This window comes from Hemiscyllium ocellatum, chromosome X, assembly GCF_020745735.1.
Source record: "Hemiscyllium ocellatum isolate sHemOce1 chromosome X, sHemOce1.pat.X.cur, whole genome shotgun sequence".
NCBI classification, from domain to species: domain Eukaryota; kingdom Metazoa; phylum Chordata; class Chondrichthyes; order Orectolobiformes; family Hemiscylliidae; genus Hemiscyllium; species Hemiscyllium ocellatum.
This window is the reverse complement of record NC_083453.1, coordinates 8,837,091-8,851,415: the sequence shown is the minus strand read 5'-3', so window position 1 is coordinate 8,851,415 and position 14,325 is coordinate 8,837,091. Positions and strand designations below refer to the sequence as shown.

The 14,325-nt window shown below is 49.8% G+C and overlaps 1 protein-coding gene across 1 annotated transcript in view; it reads left to right on the top strand.

The window, feature by feature from the left end:
* Positions 1 to 13,371, top strand: part of LOC132805744 (uncharacterized) — a 48,225-nt gene extending 34,854 nt beyond the window's left edge. The window contains exon 4 of the mRNA XM_060820971.1: positions 13,048 to 13,371. Coding sequence (XP_060676954.1) covers positions 13,048 to 13,371 — 324 coding nt within the window. The remainder of the gene's footprint in view (positions 1 to 13,047) is intronic.
* The last annotated feature ends 954 nt before the right edge of the window (positions 13,372 to 14,325 follow it).

Below are 14,325 nucleotides of genomic sequence, written 5' to 3'. Positions count from 1 at the left end.
TAAACTCCTTTGTCATTTGAACATTCAAGCTCACCAGCGTCAGGATGGAAAACTTTCTGTTAATGTGACAATGTGCTCAGTCATATACAAGAAGCTGGAAGATTTTTTTTTCCCTCCTGAAACGTTCACTCAAAATGGCGGTCCCTCAAAATGGAGGTCCCTCAAAATGGAGGTCCCTCAAAATGGCGGTTGCCGTCTCTTGCGAGGAGCATGCAGCCTGACATGATGTTGCTCCCCTTTGGCTTGCGAAGAGCGAGAGCTCTCTGGATTCTGAGAGAGATCTCCTTTCTGAGATTTGGTCTCAGCTAGAGCCCAGAGTACACGGACTCCTCCATTAGCACTTGGCCAATCAGGTCTGGCTGTTTCATGAGTGAAGCCTAGAGAGTTTTCCAATGCATGAACACATCTCTGTCTCACATAAGCCACTTGATGTGGAGGAGCCGGTGTTGGACTGGGGTGGACAAAGTTAAAAATTACCCAACACCAGGTTAGAGTCCAACAGGTTCATTTGGAAGCACTAGCTTTCCATCAGGGGTGAGCTACTGTTACATCTTGTGACTGCTCCCACTATGAGCAAGGCGAAGGTCTGGTCAGGTTTGAGTGATAGCTTTTCTTGAAGTGTAACTTTTTCCAGGACCTGGCATTTGTAAACCTTCATTTCTGAGATGAGGGCTGGTTGGACAGCATTTATCACTCCAATTTATCCCCATTTACCCAGAGGGCAGTTCAGAGTCAACCATGTAGACAGTGAATCTGGAGTCACATGTAGGCTAGACCAGGGAAGGTTGGCAGTTTCCTTCCCTGAAGGATATTAGTGAGCACGATGGGTTCTCTCAACAATCAGCGATCGATTCATGGCTATCATTATGCTCTCCATTCCGGATTTGTATTAAATTCAAATTCCATCACCTACCGTGGTGAGATTTGAACCTGGGTCCCCAGAGCATTACCTGGGTCTCTGGGTCCCTGGGTCTCTGGGTCTGAGCCTGGGTCCCCAGAGCATTACCTGGGTCTCTGGGTCCCTGGGTCTCTGGGTCTGAGCCTGGGTCCCCAGAGCATTACCTGGGTCTCTGGGTCCCTGGGTCTGAGCCTGGGTCCCCAGAGCATTACCTGGGTCTCTGGGTCTGAGCCTGGGTCCCCAGAGCATTACCTGGGTCTCTGGGTTAACAGTCCCGTGATAATAGCATCACCTCCCCATCTGCTGTAGTCATCAGTAACATCAAAGAGAAATTCTCCAGTGGACGAATCCGCAAATTCAGCGCTCACCTTAAATTATGGCTGTGGATGTGCTCAGATATCCTGGGAGGATCTGGAAAATTTGCCACCCAGTTGCTTCTGGCTGCCAATGTGATTGATGTTGTTCTCATTAAGTTTGCCACTTCCTGGGAACTGGAGCTTTTACTGTCAGAGTTGTTTGCAAGAGAGCAACTCTGGTCTCAGACTGGTTGCCCTTGGTTTTCATCACGACCATTGCTGAGGGATGAAGGGAGTGGCCTGGGGAAAAGTGGCCTGGGCCGATCAGAAGTGGCCTGGGCAAATACACAAAGGGGAGGGTCAGTGGATGAGAAATGGCAAGGATGTTTTCTACTCCAAAAGAAAGACTCCTTTTGAGAAGGCTGAACCACCCATGGTGAATTGAGGTGGTCAAGGAGAGTATCCAGTCAAAACCGACAACATCCAAGGCACAGAGAGCAAGTGGTAGGCCGGAGTATTGGGGTCTTTGTTTTACAGATGACTAATGAAGGAGGAAATTGGTCATGAAAGTTCCATTGGCAAAGAAGTATAAAACCAAGCAGCAAGTCAGTCTGTCGTCTGCAAGGTGTTCGAGAGGTTTGGTTAGACCGCACTTGGAAAATTGTGTCCAGTTCTGGTTGCCCTATTATAGGAAAGATGTGGAGAGGGTTCAGAGGACCTTTACCAGGATGCTGCCTGGACTGGAGGGCTTATCTTACAAAGAGAGGTTGACTGAGCTCATTGGAGAAAAGAAGGAAGAGAGGGGACCTCATTGAGGTGTGCAAGATAATGAGAGGCCTAGGTAGAGTTGATAGCCAGAGACTTTTTCCCAGGGCAGAAATTGTTAACACGAGGAGTCATAGTTTTAAGCTGTTTGGCGGAAAGTATAGAGGGGATGTCAGAGGCAGGTTATTTACGCAGAGAGTTTTGAGAGCATGGAATGCGTTGCCAGCAGCAGTTGTGGAAGCGAGGTCATTGGGGACATTTAAGGGACTGCTGGACATACATATGGTCACAGAAATTTGAGGGTGCATACATTAGGTTTACCTTACATGAGGATCAATGGTTGGCACAACATCGTGGGCTGAAGGGCCTGTTCTGTGCTATACTGTTCTATGTTCTCAGATATTCTACGGGTATCTTAAAAGAAAGAGAGGAGATTAAAGTGAGTGTGTGGCCCTGGGGAATTAACAACTGGGAGCAGGGACATGTCAGATAGTTTTAACTACTGTTTCACATCAGTCTTTATGGCAGAGGGTACGATAAACGTCCCAAAAGTAAACACAGTGCTCCTGTGAGGGAAAGTTGTGTTGAAAAAACTCTCTGTCACAGGCAAAATGTTGATAAACCAACAGAACGAAAAGCAGCCGTTTCACCAGGACCTGAGGCCTACATTCAACAGTTATCGAGGAAGTGGCTGCAGACATACCTTTTTGTATTAACTCGTGGGGACATGGTCACTGGCTGGCCTGCGTTTACTGCCCCATAACCGAGTGGCTTACTCAGTCAGGGAATCAACTATGTTGCTGTGGGTCTGGAGTCACGTGTAGGCCCAGACCAGGTAAGGATGGCAGTTTCTTTGCCTGAAGGACATTAGTGAACCAGATGGGTTTTTCCAATAATCGGCAATAGATTCATGGTCATCGGTAAATTCTTAATGCCAGATGTTAAAAAATTAAATTAAATTGAAATGCGCACGCTTGCCTTCATTGCTCAGATGTTTGAGTGTAGGAGTTGGGGACGTCATGTTGAGGTTGCGCAGGACGTAGGTGAGGCCTCTTCTGGAATACTGTGTCCAGTTCTGGTCACCCTGTTGTAGGAAGGATATTATTAAAACTGGAGAGGGTTCAGAAGAGATGTACCAGGATGTTGCCCTGAATGGCGGGCTTGAGTTATAGGGAGAGGCTGAGACTTCTGTCCTTGGAGATTGAGAGGTGACCCTTATAAAATCATGAGGGGTATAGGTAAGGGGAACGGATGGTGTCTTTTCCCTAGGGTGGGGGATTTCAAGACTAGAGGGGCACATTATTAAGGGGAGAGGAGAGAGATTTTAAAAAAGACATTTAGTTACACACGGTGGTTCAAGTGTGGAATGAATTGCCGAAGGAAGTGGTGGATGCAGGTACAGTGACATTTAAAAGACATTTGGATGACTCGGAAATGTTTGGAGGGATATGGGCCAGGGAGCAGGCAGGTGGGACCAGTTCAATTTGGGATTATGGTTGGCATGGACTGGTTGGGCCGAAGGGTCTGTTTCTGTGCTGTATGACTTTATGACTTCAAATTCCACCATCTCCCAATGCAGGATGTGACTCCAGATCCCCAGAACTTCAGCTGAATTGCTGGATTAATAGTTTAGCCACTACTAATAGTTCAGCCTTCACTTGCCCTGGAGGCATTGGTTGTAATATTCCAGAACCCACTGCATTCTGGGTGCATTCCAGCAGATTTTAAAGCCACTAACGTGAGGTTCCAGCTCAAAACGGGAGCAAAGTAGAAAGCAGGAATTTATAAGCCAGTGAAGCCCGAGGCCTGGAGTTCGGAAAATGCTGAAGTCCATTATGCCGGAGGAAATGGCAAGAAGCTTAATGCAGTCAAGCAGTTGCCACGGTTTTGTGAAAGAGAAATCGCGTTTGACGAATCGGTGAGATATCTTGGGAGGTTTATGCTGAGCAGGGTTGGGGAGGGGGAAATGGTGGATGTGGTGCGTTTGGACTTCCAGAAGGCATTTGATAAAGTGCCACATAAAAGGTAGGCACCAGGTGGGAGCTGACAGAACTGTGGGTAATATAATGCAGGGATGGAAGATTGGTTCACCCACAGAAAACAGAGTCAGACTTAATGGGCCTTTTTCAGATTGGAAAGACAGAACACAAGTGTCAGCCCTCGGGCCTCAATTTATTTATTGTTGCTGTTAATGACTTGACAGACGTCTCAAGTTACCGATGACACTAAAGTAGGTGAGAGAGGGCAGGTTGTGATGAGATCATGAGGAAACTGGAAGGAGATCGATAGATCGAGTGAATGGGGAAAGCTGGCAGGTGGGAATTAATGTCAGGAGCATACACTGTGGTCAGCAAAAGCAAAAGGAAGACTGTTATTTAAATGGAGAGAGATTTCAGAAAAAAGTACAGGCACTGAGGGCTCTGGGTATTCTTGTACATGAAACACACAGCATTGGCGTGCAGGTGCAGCAAGTAATGAAGAAGGCAGATGGAATCTTGGCTTCCAGTTCTCAGGGGGTTGGAGTTTAAAAGTAGGGAAGGCTTGTTTGAACTGGGTAGGCCGCACCTGCCGGATTGTGTCCAGGTTTGGCCCCTGTGTTTAAGAAAACATGGAGGCACTGAAGAGAGATTCACGAGGGCTGATTCCTGGGGTAAAGGGGTTTATTTATCATGAACGGATCACACATCAGCCCTTTATTCATTCAGGTTGAGAAGAATGAGGGTGAGCTTATTGGAACAGACAAGATTCTGAGGGGAATTGACAGTTTAGTTGTTGAGAAGATGTTTTCCCCCCAGTGGAGGGGGGGGGGGGAGGTGGTTCCAGAATAAGGGGACACTCCCTTAAAACTGAGATGTGAAGGAATTTCCTCTCCCACGGGACAGGGAATGTCTGGAATTCTCCACCCCCTGCCCCCTGGAGGGTTGTGGAGGCGAACTCACTGGAAGTATTTGAAGAGAAGGGAGATGGGGTTCTGGAAGATCGAGGAGTTGAGGGCGATGAGGAGCTGTGAGAGAACAGGAGTTGAGGCCCTTCTTCCCAATTGATTGTAGCTGGGTTGGTATGTATGGTGTTGATGGTAGGGGCAGCACAGTGGCTCAGTGGTTAGCACCGCTACCTCACAGCAGCAGAGTCTCAGGTTCGATTCCAGCCTCGGTCGACTGTCTGTGTGGGGTTTGCACATTCTCCCCGTGTCTGCATGGGTTTCCTCCCGACACTCCGGTTTCCTCCCACAGCCCAAAGATGTGCAGGTCAGGGTGGATTGGCCGTGCTAACTTGTCCCATAGTGTCCAGGGATGTGCAGGTTAGGGTGGATTGGCCGTGCTAACTTGTCCCATAGTGCCCAGGGTTGTGTAGGTTAGGGTGGATTGGCTGTGCTAACTTGTCCCATAGTGTCCAGGGATGTGCAGGTTAGGGTGGATTAGCCATGCTAAATTGTCCCATAGTGCCCAGGGATGTGTAGGTTATGGTGGATTGGCCATGCTAAATTGTCCCATAGTGTCCAGGGATGTGCAGGTTAGGGTGGATTGGCCATGCTAAATTGTCCCATAGTGTCCAGGGATGTGTAGGTTAGGGTGGATTGGCCGTGCTAAATTGTCCCATAGTGTCCCAGGGATGTGCAGGTTAGGGTGGGTTGGCCATGCTAAATTGTTCCATAGTGCCCAGGGATGTGTAGGTCAGGTGCGTTAGTCAGGGGTAAATGTAGAGTAATAGGGGTAGAGGAATGGGTCTGGGTGGGTTACTCTTCGGAGGGTCACTGTGGATGTATTGGGCCGAAGGGCCTGTTCCCACACTGTAGGGATTCGATGATATGCTCAAGGTGGGGCTAGGCTGGGGTGGGCGCAGGGTGACCTCAGAGGCAGAGAGAGAGAGAGAGAGACAAAGGAAGAGGACAGGGGTTTGGGCAGGGGAAGGTTAAGGTCAGCCTGGGGGAATCGATAGCTGCTGATGGGGACCAATTGTAGCTGCCAGCAGCAGCCCATGTGATGACAAGGGGCAGACGTCACCCGATACCGGGTCATCGCCCCAGCGGGTTTGTTTCGGACTTCAGCTGATGAAGGAGCAGCGCTCCGAAAGCTTGTGATTTCAAGTAAAGCTGTTGGGACCGTAGCCTGGTGATGTGTGATGTCTGACCTTGGTCTGACCCTGGCACCTCCACAGTGAAACTGGAATGGGGCCTGTGACACCTACAGCTGCAGTAGATCCCATCTTGGGAAGCGAGTGTCACATTGCTCTTTGTCTTTCTCATATTCGATTGGCAGGGTACACCCCAGAGAGGAGCTCCTCCTATTTCGCTAAACAAAACTTTTCACTGTACTCAAGTAGACATGTTCAACATCGCCAAAGTCTGATTTGATTTGATTTGCTTTGTTGTCATGTCTACCTGAGTACAGTGAAAAGTTTTGTTTAGCGAGCAGATCATTGCAAACAAGGGGACACAGATCACAGAGTGCTCAGGCAGAGTGAGGCATCCAGGGTTACGTCTGCACAGGAGGTGAACAAAAGCAAGATCAATATTACTTGAAGTGAGAGAGGTCTAGTAACAGCAGGGAAGAAGCTGGTCCTCAACCTGTCGGTGCGTGTGTTCCAGCTTCCTGCCTGATGGAAGAGAGCATTCCCGGCTGGGAGGGGGCTTTGGTGATGTTGGGTGAAAGTGAGGACTGCAGCTGCTGGAGATCAGAGTCGAGAGGGTGGTGCTGGAAAAGCACAGCAGGTCAGGCAGCGTCCGAGGGGCAGGGGAATCGACGTTTCGGGCAAAAGCTCTTTGTTAGGATGATGATGATGTTGGGCAGCCATTCTGCAGCAATGAGAAATGTAGATGGAGCCCATGGATGGGAGGTTGGCTTCCTGATGGTCTGGGCTGTGCCCACCACCCTCTGGGGTTTCTTACAGTCCTGGGCAGAGCAGATGCTGAGCCAGACCATCATGCCCCTGGACAGTCTGCTTTCAGTGGTCCCTCTGTAAGAGTTGGCGAGGGTCTTTATGGACAGGCTGGATTTACTGGAGGCTGCCTGAGGAAGAAGAGGCAGTGTTGGTGTACCTGACTGACTGTCACATCCCCATGGGAGGGCCCGGACAGATTGGCGGTGACCGTCAATCCTCAGAACGTGACGCTGTCCACCTCTGTTCCGTTGATGTCAATAAGGGCATGTCCTCCTCCTCTCTTTCTGACGTCAGTGAGCAGTTCTTCAGTTTTGCCGACATTGAGAAAGAGATTGTTGTCATTGCACCATGTCACCAAGCCCTCTATCAACTTCCTGTATTCTGACTCATGTTTAATATCCAGCCTACCACGGTGGTGTTATCAGCAAACTTGGAGATGGTGTTCATTCTGAAACTGGCAACACAGTTGTGGGTGTAGAGGGAGTATAGTAGGGGGCTGAGAACACATCCTTGGTGGGGGGTTCCAGTATTGAGTGTTATCATGGAGGAGATGCTGTTGTCTATCCTCACTGATTGCGGTCTGTGGGTCAGGAAGCTGAGGATCCAGTTGCAGAGGGTGGAGCTGAGACCCAAGTCTGAGTTTTCAGGTCAGCCTCGAGGGGATCATGGTGTTGAAGACGGAGCTGTAGTCAATGAACAGGAGTCTGATGTAGGTGGCCTTGTTATCCAGATGTTCCAGGGGTAACGTTCTGCGAGTTGTCTCCCGCACGTGTAGTATTGATCAATTGTCTGACCTGCTTCTTACTTTGTGAAGGTCTGGGGCTGAAGTTCGAGCCGGTCAGGAGCCGAACCGTCAGTGCAGTTAAAACGTGGAATCCCTTATTCACTTTCGAGACCTCCTGTCAAGAAACATGAGTTTAGTGGCCAGTGGATGAAGTGCTCAACACAATTTTCACTTTTCCCAGACTGCGAATTGGAATGGGTGGATTGCCTTAAAAGCCTGGGCCTGTTTCCTGTGGAGCTTAGATGAGTCCAACGGAGGGACCTGAGGGGCTGTGACCGGCTGGATGGAGAAAGAATCACAAACCAGGCCATCACAGCTTCCAAATAAGGCCTCGCCCATTTCGAACAGAGCTGAGAAAAGGTTTTTTTCCCTCAGAGGGTCGTGAGTCTTTGGAATTCCCTTCCTCAAAAAGCAGTGGCTGCAGAATCTTTTCAATCGTTTGAAGGCACAGCGAGGTAGACTCTTGATGGAAGATTATGGGCGGTGGGGGGGATATTCAGGAATGTAGATCAGATTCTCGCCGTATAATCTTATTGAAGGGCAGAGCAGCAGGCTGGAAGGGCTGAGTGGCCTCCTCTTGTTCCTTGTTTGTACGTAACACATAAGTTTTGGTTTTGCCTTCTGCCCTCAACACACAGACAAGCTGTAGGCTTGCGAGTCCCACCCTTTTTCATAGTGTGAACGTCTTTCCTTCATTGGACGGGGTATTCAGTACAAGGCAGGTCATGTTACAGATGTACCAGAGTTTGGTTCGGCCACATTTGGAATACTGCGTACAGTTCTGGTCACCACATTACCAAGAGGGGTGTAGGTTTGCTCGCTGAGCTGTAGGTTTGATATCCAGACGTTTCATTCCCTGGCTAGGTAACATCATCAGTGGCAACCTCCAAGTGAAGCGAAGCTGTTGTCTCCTGCTTTCTATTTATATGTTTGTCCTGGATGGGGTTCCTGGGGTTTGTGGTGATGTCATTTCCTGTTTGTTTTCTGAGGGGTTGATCGATGGCCTCTAGATCTATGTGTTTGTTTATGGCGTTGTGGTTGGAGTGCCAGGCCTCGAGGAATTCTCTGGCATGTCTTTTCGACATTTCGACTGGGACAACACATCTATCCTGGGACAGGCTAAGCAAAGACATGCCAGAGAATTCCTCGAGGCCTGGCACTCCAACCACAACGCCATAAACAAACACATAGATCTAGAGACCATCGATCAACCCCTCAGAAAACAAACAGGAAATAACATCACCACAAACCCCAGGAATCCCATGCAGGACAAACCTATAAATAGAAAGCAGGAGACAACAGCTTCGCCTTCACTTGGAGGTCGCCACTGACGTTCCCTAGCCAAGTAATGAAATGTCTGGATATCAAACCTACAGCTCAGCGAGCAAACCTAGACCCTAAACCTCAACCTGAGCTACAAACCTTGCACATTACCAAAAGGATATGGATGCTTTGGAGAGGGTGCAGAGGAGGTTCACCAGGATGGTGCCTGGTACGGAGGGCACTGGCTAAGAAGGGGGGTTGAGTAGATTAGGATTATTTTCATTAGAAAGATGGAGGTTGAGGGGGACCTGCTCAACAAAATCATGAGAGATACCGACAGGATGGATAGTAAGGAGCCTCCCCCCACCCCCCTCCCCCCAGAGTGGGAGACTCAGTTACTAGGGGTCATGAGTTCAAGATGAGAGGGGACAAGTTTAAGGGAGATATATGTGGGAAGTGCTTTACGCAGAGGGGGCGGGGTGGGTACCTGGAACGTGTTGCCAGCGGAGATGGCACGTCATTTCAGATGTATCTAGACAGATACATGAATGGGCAGGGAGCAGAGGGATACAGATCCTTAGAAAGTAGGCAACAGGATTATAGAGTCATAGAGATGTACAGCATGGAAACAGACCCTTCGGTCCAACCCGTCCATGCCGACCAGATATCCCAACCCAATCTAGTCCCACCTGCCAGCACCCGGCCCATATCTCCCCAAACCCTTCCTATTCATATACCCATCCAAATGCCTTTTAAATGTTGTAATTGTACCAGCCTCCACCACATCCTCTGGCAGCTCATTCCATACACATACCACCCTCTGCGTGAAAACGTTGCCCCTTAGGTCTCTTTTATATCTTTCCCCTCTCACCCTAAACCTATGCCCTCTAGTTCTGGACTCCCTGACCCCAGGGAAAATACTTTGTCTATTTACCCTATCCATGCCCCTCATAATTTTGTAAACCTCTATAAGGTCACCCCTCAGCCTCCAACGCTCCAGAGAAAACAGCCCCAGCCTGTTCAGCCTCTCCCTGTAGCTCAGACCCTCCAACCCTGGCAACATCCTTGTAAATCTTTTCTGAACCCTTTCAAGTTTCACAACATCTTTCCGATAGGAAGGAGACCAGAATTGCACGCAATATTCCAACAGTGGCCTAACCGATGTCCTGTACAGCTGCAACATGACCTCCCAACTCCTGTTACTCAATACTCTGACCAATAAAGGAAAGCATACCAAACGCCTTCTTCACTATCCTATCTACCTGCGACTCCACTTTCAAGGAGCTATGAACCTGCACTCCAAGGTCTCTTTGTTCAGCAACACTCCCTAGGACCTTACCATTAAGTGTATAAGTCCTGCTAAGATTTGCTTTCCCAAAATGCAGCACCTCGCATTTATCTGAATTAAACTCCATCTGCCACTTCTCAGCCCATTGGCCCATCTGGTCCAGATCCTGTTGTAATCTGAGGTAACCCTCTTCACTATCCACTACACCTCCAATTTTGGTGTCATCTGCAAGAAGAACTACAGGGTCATTCAGTGAAGCCTTTCCTGATCAATTTTCACACACCCTAGGAACTTTAATGTTTCAGCATCTGGATGGGTATATGAATAGGAAGGGTTTGGAGGGATATGGGCTGGGTGCTGTCAAGTGGGACAAGATTGGGTTGGGATATCTGGGTCGGCATGGACGAGATGGACCGAAGGGTCTGTTTCCGTGCTGTACATCTCTGTGACTGTTGCTCTATGACAATCCTTGTGCAGTTTTGAAGTCTGGGTCTTTGAAGTGTCTGTCCGATAGTTCTCCCACTGTTAGAGAGAGGTCTCTGCCACTCTTTCTGGGTGAGCTCGCATCATTTATAGAGAACCATACTTGCAGCTTTGTTCCTAGTCTTTTAAGTGGTTTTGAGTAAAACAAAGCCTACAGCCTTAAACCATTGGCACAATACCCACCCTCCTCTTTCACGATCCGTCTGGCAACATCACCTTCCTTCTTCAAGGCAGATGGAGAAAAAAAAACTACACCAAAACCTCAACCATACCCCTCTGTGTCTAGCGCCTCCTGGTCCACCTGTCTCCTCCTGTTCCAAGCAGACTGCCAGTTGAAGGCGCTGAGATCCCTTCTCATTCTCTGTCTTTACCTAATTCTATTTTCACTTTGATTCTCAGAAGTATTGTCCACCTGGTGTCTGCCTCGGTTTTCTCGGCTTCATTTTACTCCCGAGCTCTCTCCTCACTCCAGGAGTTTGGGTTTTAGCTTCCTCGACCTTCCGCCTCCCCCTCACCTCATGCAGATCCATCTCAAATATACCTGAGCTCCCTCCCCTTGGAAGGATGCCCGTTCCTTCAGCCAAGCTTTGATTCCAGTCGCCCCGGGACAGCTCCGTATTTAACCCCCTGGCATTGCCCCTGCCCCTGATCTATCATTCCGTCAAAATATGGGCAGAGTTGCCCGCGTTCTTGTTGGGCTCACTAAACAATTCGCCGACCAGCGTTTTTAAAATCCTGCAGCTCTCCGTTGAGCATCTATGCCAGTTAATGAATTCCCATCGCGCTGCCCTTACTTAGATCAGATTAGATTACTTACAGTGTGGAAACAGGCCCTTCGGCCCAACAAGTCCACACCGACCCGCCGAAGCGCAACCCACCCACACCCCTACATTTACCCCTTACCTAACACTACGGGCAATTTAGCATGGCCAATTCACCTGACCTGCACATCTTTGTGACTGTGGGAGGAAACCGGAGCACCCGGAGGAAACCCACGCAGACACGGGGAGAACGTGCAAACTCCACACAGTCAGTTGCCTGAGTCAGGAATTGAACCCAGGTCTCTAACGCTGTGAGGCAGCAGTGCTAACCACTGTGCCACAGTGCTGTCCTTTTTGTTCCGTGTTTCCCCGGTAATGTGGCGAACATGTTTGCTATACATCTTCGGCTGACTCTTCGAGACACGTTCCTAGCCTTGTCATCATGCCCTTCCTTGTTTTCCAATTCAACCTCCCCCCCCCCCCCCCCCCCTCCCCCCCACGGATTCACTTCAGCGTATCATCAGTCCCCACAGCTCCTGTCAGCAACACGATGACCCGTGAATCCTAGTCTCCACGTCGTCCGAAAACTCTGGAACTCGGAGCATTGCCCAGCCTGCCCTTCCATTTTCACCTTGAACCGAATGTGACTTCATTAACGGGTTTGTTTCTTTTCCAGCTGCGTGACATCTCTCCCTGGGACCTCATCCCACTTTTCACCAATACCCTTGGGCCCCACATGAGCCACAACCTTCAGCCTCAGGGCGTTCTGGAGCCTCTCAGTGCTGGCCCTGACCCTGTTGATTCTTGATTCTTCATTCCCATCTGAGACTGAGGAACGCCTTGACTGTTCTCCGGACTATGGAATCCCCTCTCCCTGCGTGATGCCACACTCGGCCGAACGCAGCCTTGATGTCAAGGGCTGTCCCTCTCCCCTCCCCTCTGGAGTTCAGCTCTTTTGTCCATGTTTGACCCAAGGCTGTAATGAGGTCAGGAGCTGAGTGACCCTGGTGGGACCCAAACTGGGTGTCACTGAGCAGGTCATTGCTGAGCAGGTGCTGCTTGATAGCCCTGTCGGTGACACGTTCCATCACTTTCCTGATGATCGAGAGGAGACCGATGGGGCGGTAATTGGCCGGGTTGCTTTTTGGATACAGGACATACCTGGGCAATTTTCCACATTGTCGGGTCGATGCCAGTGTTATAACTGTACTGGAACAGCTTGGCTGGGGGAGCGGCAAGTTCTGGAGTACAAGTCTTTAGTACTATTGCCGGAATGTTGTCAGGGCCCATAGCCTTTGCAGTATCCAGTGTCTCCAACCGTTGCTGATATCACATGGAGTGAATCGGATTGGCTGGAGGCTGGGATCTGTGATGCTGGGGATCACTGATGATACCACAGGCTATCTTAGTCCCCTCACACACCTTCCAACCGATATCCCCAAAAGCGAATCCAGTTCTCACTCTCCCTGGTTTGAGGAAGGGTCAGTGGGCTCGAAACGGTAACTCGGCTTTCTCTCACCGCGCGGACGGCTGAGTTTTCACAGCAATTGCTGTCTGTGTTTCCGTTGCGAACATGGCCGGGCGTGGGGGGGCGGTCTCACCCCTGACCTTTCTGCTCTCTCCTTTAGGTTCAGAAACTGAAGTCACTCTTCCACAGGAAGCAGAAAGAGCCCATCAAGGAGGAGATCTTACCCGAGCAGCCCAATGGCGAGATTGTCAACACTGGCGGAGGGGTGGTCTACTACTACTACGAGGAAGAGGAGGACGAAGAGGAAGAGGAAGAGAAGGAGCTACCACCCCCAGAGCCTCCCAAGCCTGTCAATGACAAACCCCACAAGTTCAAGGACCACTACTTCAAGAAGCCAAAGTTCTGTGATGTCTGCGCCCGGATGATTGTCCGTGAGTATCTCACGCTTCTGCATCGAGTGAGACCGATGGCAGAGAGAGGCTGACTAGATGACATGCAGTGTTGCCATGGTAACAAGACCCTGCGCGCGTGCACACAACAAGCACGTTGACAATCCTGATAATGTACGGGTTGTTTGCCACAACAAACGTCCTGTGCTTTGTTGAAGTGTCAACAAGATGGCCGCCTGTATTGAGTGTGTGTGTGTGTGTGTGAGAGAGAGAGGGAGTGTGGGGGTGGCGGTGTGTGTGGGGGTGTGAGACTGTGGGTGTATGTATGTGTGTGTGAGAATGTGTGTGTGTGAGTGTGTGAGTGTGTGTAAGTGTGTGTGTGTGTATGTGGGTGTGTGTGTGTGAGAATGTGTGGGTGTGTGTCTGTGGGTGGGTGTGTGAGAGAGGGTGTGTGGGGGTGGCTGTGTGTGTGCATGTGTGTGTATGAGAGAGGGTGTGAGAGTGTGTGTGTGTGGGTGTGCGTGTGTGTGAGTGTGCGTGTGTGACTGTTAGTGTGTGTGTGAGTGAATGTGTGTGTGAGTGAATGTGTGTGTGTGTGTTAGTGTCTGTGAGTGTGAGTGTGTGTGAGTGAATGTGTGTGTGTGTGAATGTGTGTGTGAGTGTGTGAGAGAGTGTGGGTGTGTGTATGTGAATGTGAGTGTGTGTGTGAGTGTGTGTGTGAGTATGTGTGTGTGTGTGAGTGTGTGTGTGTGTATGAGAGAGGGTGTGAGAGTTTGTGAGTGAGAGTGTGTGTGAATGTGTGTGCGAGTGTGTGTGTGTGTGAGTGAGAGTGTGTGTGTGTGTGTGAGTGAGAGTGTGTGAGTGGGTGTGTGTGAGTGAGAGTGTGAGTGTGTGTGTGAGTGAGAGTGTGAGTGTATGTGTGAGAGAGTGTGTGAGTAGGTGTGTGGGTGTGTGTGTGGGAGAGTGTGTGAGTGAGTGAATGTGCGTGTGTGTGTGTGTGTGAGTATGTGTGTGTGAGTGTGTGTGTGAGTGTGTGAATGAGGGAGATT